The sequence below is a fragment of the Acanthisitta chloris genome, unplaced genomic scaffold, assembly GCF_000695815.1.
Source record: "Acanthisitta chloris isolate BGI_N310 unplaced genomic scaffold, ASM69581v1 scaffold4875, whole genome shotgun sequence".
NCBI lineage: Eukaryota > Metazoa > Chordata > Aves > Passeriformes > Acanthisittidae > Acanthisitta > Acanthisitta chloris.
Genome location: NW_008675272.1, coordinates 8,379 through 12,276, shown reverse-complemented (window position 1 = coordinate 12,276; position 3,898 = coordinate 8,379). Strand labels below are relative to the sequence as shown.

Sequence of the window (3,898 nt, the reverse complement as noted above, 5' to 3'; positions counted from 1 at the left end):
TCAAGTCCAACCCTACTGTGGTCACTAGCCCATGGCACTAAGTGCCACATCAGTCTCAGCTTGAAAACCTCCAGGGATGGTGAATCCACCACCTCCCTGGGCAGCACATTCCAATGCCTGAGAACTCTCTCCCTAAAAAATCTCTTCCTAATATCCAACCTAACCCTCCCCTGGCAGAGCTTGAGTCTGTGCCCTCTTGTCCTGCTGCTGGTTGCCTGGGAGCAGAGACCAACCCCCACCTGACTCCAACCTCCTGTCAGGGAGTTGCAGAGGGTGAGAAGGTCTCCCCTGAGCCTCCTCTTCTCCAGGCTGAACACCCCCAGCTCCCTCAGCCTCTCCTCATGGCACTTGTGCTCCAGTCCCTTCACCAGCCTCGTTGCTCTTTTAAAAAGGAGGAAATTACTGTTTGAAAACATCACTGTCACTGGGAGATAGAAGCTAAATAACTATTTGTTTGTCTTTTGCAGTATCTCTGTGCACTCTGGAAAGAAGCATAAGCTAGAAGAAGAGGCAGAAGGGTAAATTAAATTTGTCTTTTATAGCCTGAAAAATCTTAATTTGCTGTTTGTTTTCTAAGACATTTGAGCACATCTCGACAACAGCACACAGAGGAAGGGAACTTGTGTCACTGGTTCTGTTTGGAACTCTTCCCCTGAATTGCACATGAGCCTAACTCCATTTCAGTTCCCTCATAAATTGTGTAGCACTGATTTTCTCACATGGGTACTCACATTTTACTCAGAGCAGTATGGATCTACTTTCTCTGTGGAGGTTGTGTTGTCACAGTGTGTCAGACCTGTTGAAATGCAGGTGACTTGCTGTGACACTTTTTTCCTGTAGAATGCCACGTTTCTGTTTTGACAGCTGTAAACCTCCTTTGTTTCCTAGCTGTCCTGTGCGGAAGAAGAGACTGACAGGAGCCACCAATTGCCCTTTGAATCCCAGCACTGAAGAAGGAATTCTCTGTGCAGGTCAGCAGGCAGCTGGGGAGGTAGCAAGTCAGTGTGGTGGCAGCAGTCCTGGACCTGCCATGTTAGAAATTCCCTGTGAAGAAATGGATCAGACAATGGGGGAACAGCAGTGCGAGGTTGCTCGCAGGAAACTTCAGGAAATTGAGGACAGGTAAATGCAGGGATTGAGCAGATTGGCTTTGCTGAGCTTTCCTTTTTTTTTTTTTTTTTGGTGGGCATTCAAGGGTAAATTTAGCTCTTACCAGTGTGAGAACACTGCTGGAAGTCTGAGGTGAACCTTCTGTTCAGCTGATTTCCTTTTAGTCTGCTTATGGTGCTGTGAGTCTTTGGGCTGGTACTGTGAAATTGAGGGTGCTAGAGCAAGAGATGCTGATCACTGTGCAGCATCACTATACCATAACAGGGTTTAATGAATTCTGAGCTCAAATTTTAACTGCTTATTTGGTCAGACTTTCAGCCGACTGCAGCTTGTGTTTAATACTTGTAAATGCTCCAGACAGGTGTGAATTTGCCAGTGTAGAGAGTGGCATGAGCCAGAGAGGTGTCTTTGCACACATGCAGTGAGGCTGAGGCTCCTCGGGCTGATGGTGTGAACTGGGGTACTGGGGTGGCTGTACTGGGGTGGCTGTGGACAGCCCATTGCAGTTACTGCAGTCCCATCTGGGAATGGCATGTGCATGGATCAGGTGGTGGCAGTTGAGCTAGTATTCCAAAGTACCTGAAATGACCACTGCAGACGATGTTAGAATAGCCAAAAGTTGCAGAAGTTTTAAACTAAGATGTGTTTTGAGATGATTACTCCTTAGCTGATGTGTGAGGGGAAGCCAGGTACTGTTGGACTGTTATTTTTTCATGGTTAAATCAGGGTAGTGATACATCTTTATGGTCTCTCTGTGTCTGCTTTGGACCTCCCAGAGGATTGTTCCTCATCCTTCCCAGCTACTCTGCTAAATTTTCTATAAAAGGTTTGCCAAAACCTCTATTTGTTCTAAATGTTTCAACATTTTTGTACTGATTCAATCTCAGAAATTGGTGCAACATCACAGAAAGTTAAGAACTGCATTCAGTACCTTTTCAATAACCCTCAAAGTTCAGATATGGGGAATTGAGCAGCTGAGCCTCACTCGTGTCATGTGGCTGAATTGTACAGTGTCCCCTGGAGGGAATCTGCTCATTTCTCTCTCAGTGCATGTCTGCACTGGCACTGCTGGGTGACACAGGGATAACAAACCAGCTCAGGTACCAGAAGTGGCACAGCTGCAGGAGTGGTGTCTGTGCTCACAGTCGTTCTCAGGCTGTGTTGGCCCAAGAGACTCAGTTACCATGGCCCTGCTGCTTCTGGTACCCAGCCCAGGTCAGAGATCTGCACAGTGCAGTGCACGTAGATGTGACTCTAGTCTGCAGTGGATGTGCCTGATAACAGTATGCTCAATAGTGTTTATCTCCCTCTTCCCCCTCCGTTCCTAGGATAATTGATGAAGATGAGGAAGTTCATGCTGATGGAAATGTTAGCAATCTGCCCACTCTTATCCTGTCAGATACCCTTAAAAAAGGGATGAAGAGGGATTTTGGTGAAGTCCTGACAAAGAAAATAATAGAATCTATGTAAGTTCTGGAGGAAATCATGGTGCTATGTAGCTAACACATGCAAATGAAAAGAGAGACCCCATCTCATGTTTGTGGAGATGTCCTTGATCACTGCATGATGCAGCCAATGTTGTATAACAGACCATTCATCTGGTCCAAACCAGGAAAAACTGTCCTAATGTAAAGAGGACTAAGTGTAACTGTAGTGGTCATCGAGTGTCTGTTTTGTACTCCTCATTTCTGCAGAGTGAAATGTGTTGAGTAAACCACTCTAAGCTTGGGCTTTATGTATGTGAGCCTTCACAATGAGAAGATCCTAAAGTTTGACCAACAGTGGTCATCAAGTTTGGGGCAAAAGAAAAGAGAAAATACAGGATTAGAACTAGAACTAACAGAACTAGTTAAGGAAGAGGAAATTTAATAGGGGAAAGAAAAAAAAGGTATATGGCTTCTGGGATAGAGTGTCAGGCTAGCTCAGAGGTTGAAGATGCTCACTGATCTTCTGCATTTTATATCTGTGATTGGAGAGCTCAAGTTTAACTGAATCTCCATCCCTTTTAGGAGCCGTCCTTCGATGGAGCTGGTGCTTTGGAAACCTCTGCCTGAATTCCTGACAGATAAACTGAAGTCTGCTCCTGTTAAGAACTTCAAGCAGCAAAGTACAGAAGGGTGTCAAGCTAAGCAGCCAACACCAGGAGTTCCTTTTGATCCACAGACTGAAACATTCCCTGCGTTACAACAGACTGCCATGTCTCCAGATCCCTATTGTAGTCTGGGAATATCTGCTTGTGCAGAAGAAGAAATGGAGTTGTAGGTGCCAGATTTTAGACTGGAAGTGGTGAGCTTCTGATGCTTTTTATTGGTATTTTTGAGTCTCTCTTTCTTTATGGTTTGATGTGTGAATCTGAAGTTGCATTATTTGGTTTTTTGTTTTCTTACCGACAACCATAAGAACATGGTTTGGCCAGAAAACACCCCAAGATTTCTGTATGCCAGTCTGCTAAGTATTCTTATTTTTACTGAAAAGGTAATCCAGAGGCCTTTGGAACAAAGAAGTAGCTTTCCATCTTGCTTAATGGTGAAATATCTCCTTAACTGCCCTTGGTAAAGTATAAAATCCAAATACTGAATGTAACTATGGCTTAAGCCACATCTTTCACTTACTGAGCCATCAAGACTGGTGCACATACTATGCTTGGCTGGTTGGTTTAATAGGAGTTGCAGAAGGGTATGGAAAGGAAGAAATGCTTTCAAACCCAGTCACAGATAGAAAAGCAATTGCTGTGGTAATACAGCTCTTCACACCATCCCATGGGCAGCTGGTTTGGACTGGGTGTGAA

General features: G+C 44.7%; 1 protein-coding gene across 1 annotated transcript; it reads left to right on the top strand.

The window, feature by feature from the left end:
* Positions 1 to 467: 467 nt before the first annotated feature.
* Positions 468 to 3,533, top strand: CCDC117 (coiled-coil domain containing 117; the record flags this gene model as incomplete). Its single annotated transcript, XM_009075678.1, has 4 exons — positions 468 to 518; positions 889 to 1,122; positions 2,439 to 2,576; positions 3,120 to 3,533. Coding segments are annotated over 4 exons (676 nt in total), but the record flags the coding sequence as incomplete, so codon positions are not given.
* Between the last annotated feature and the right edge of the window lie 365 nt (positions 3,534 to 3,898).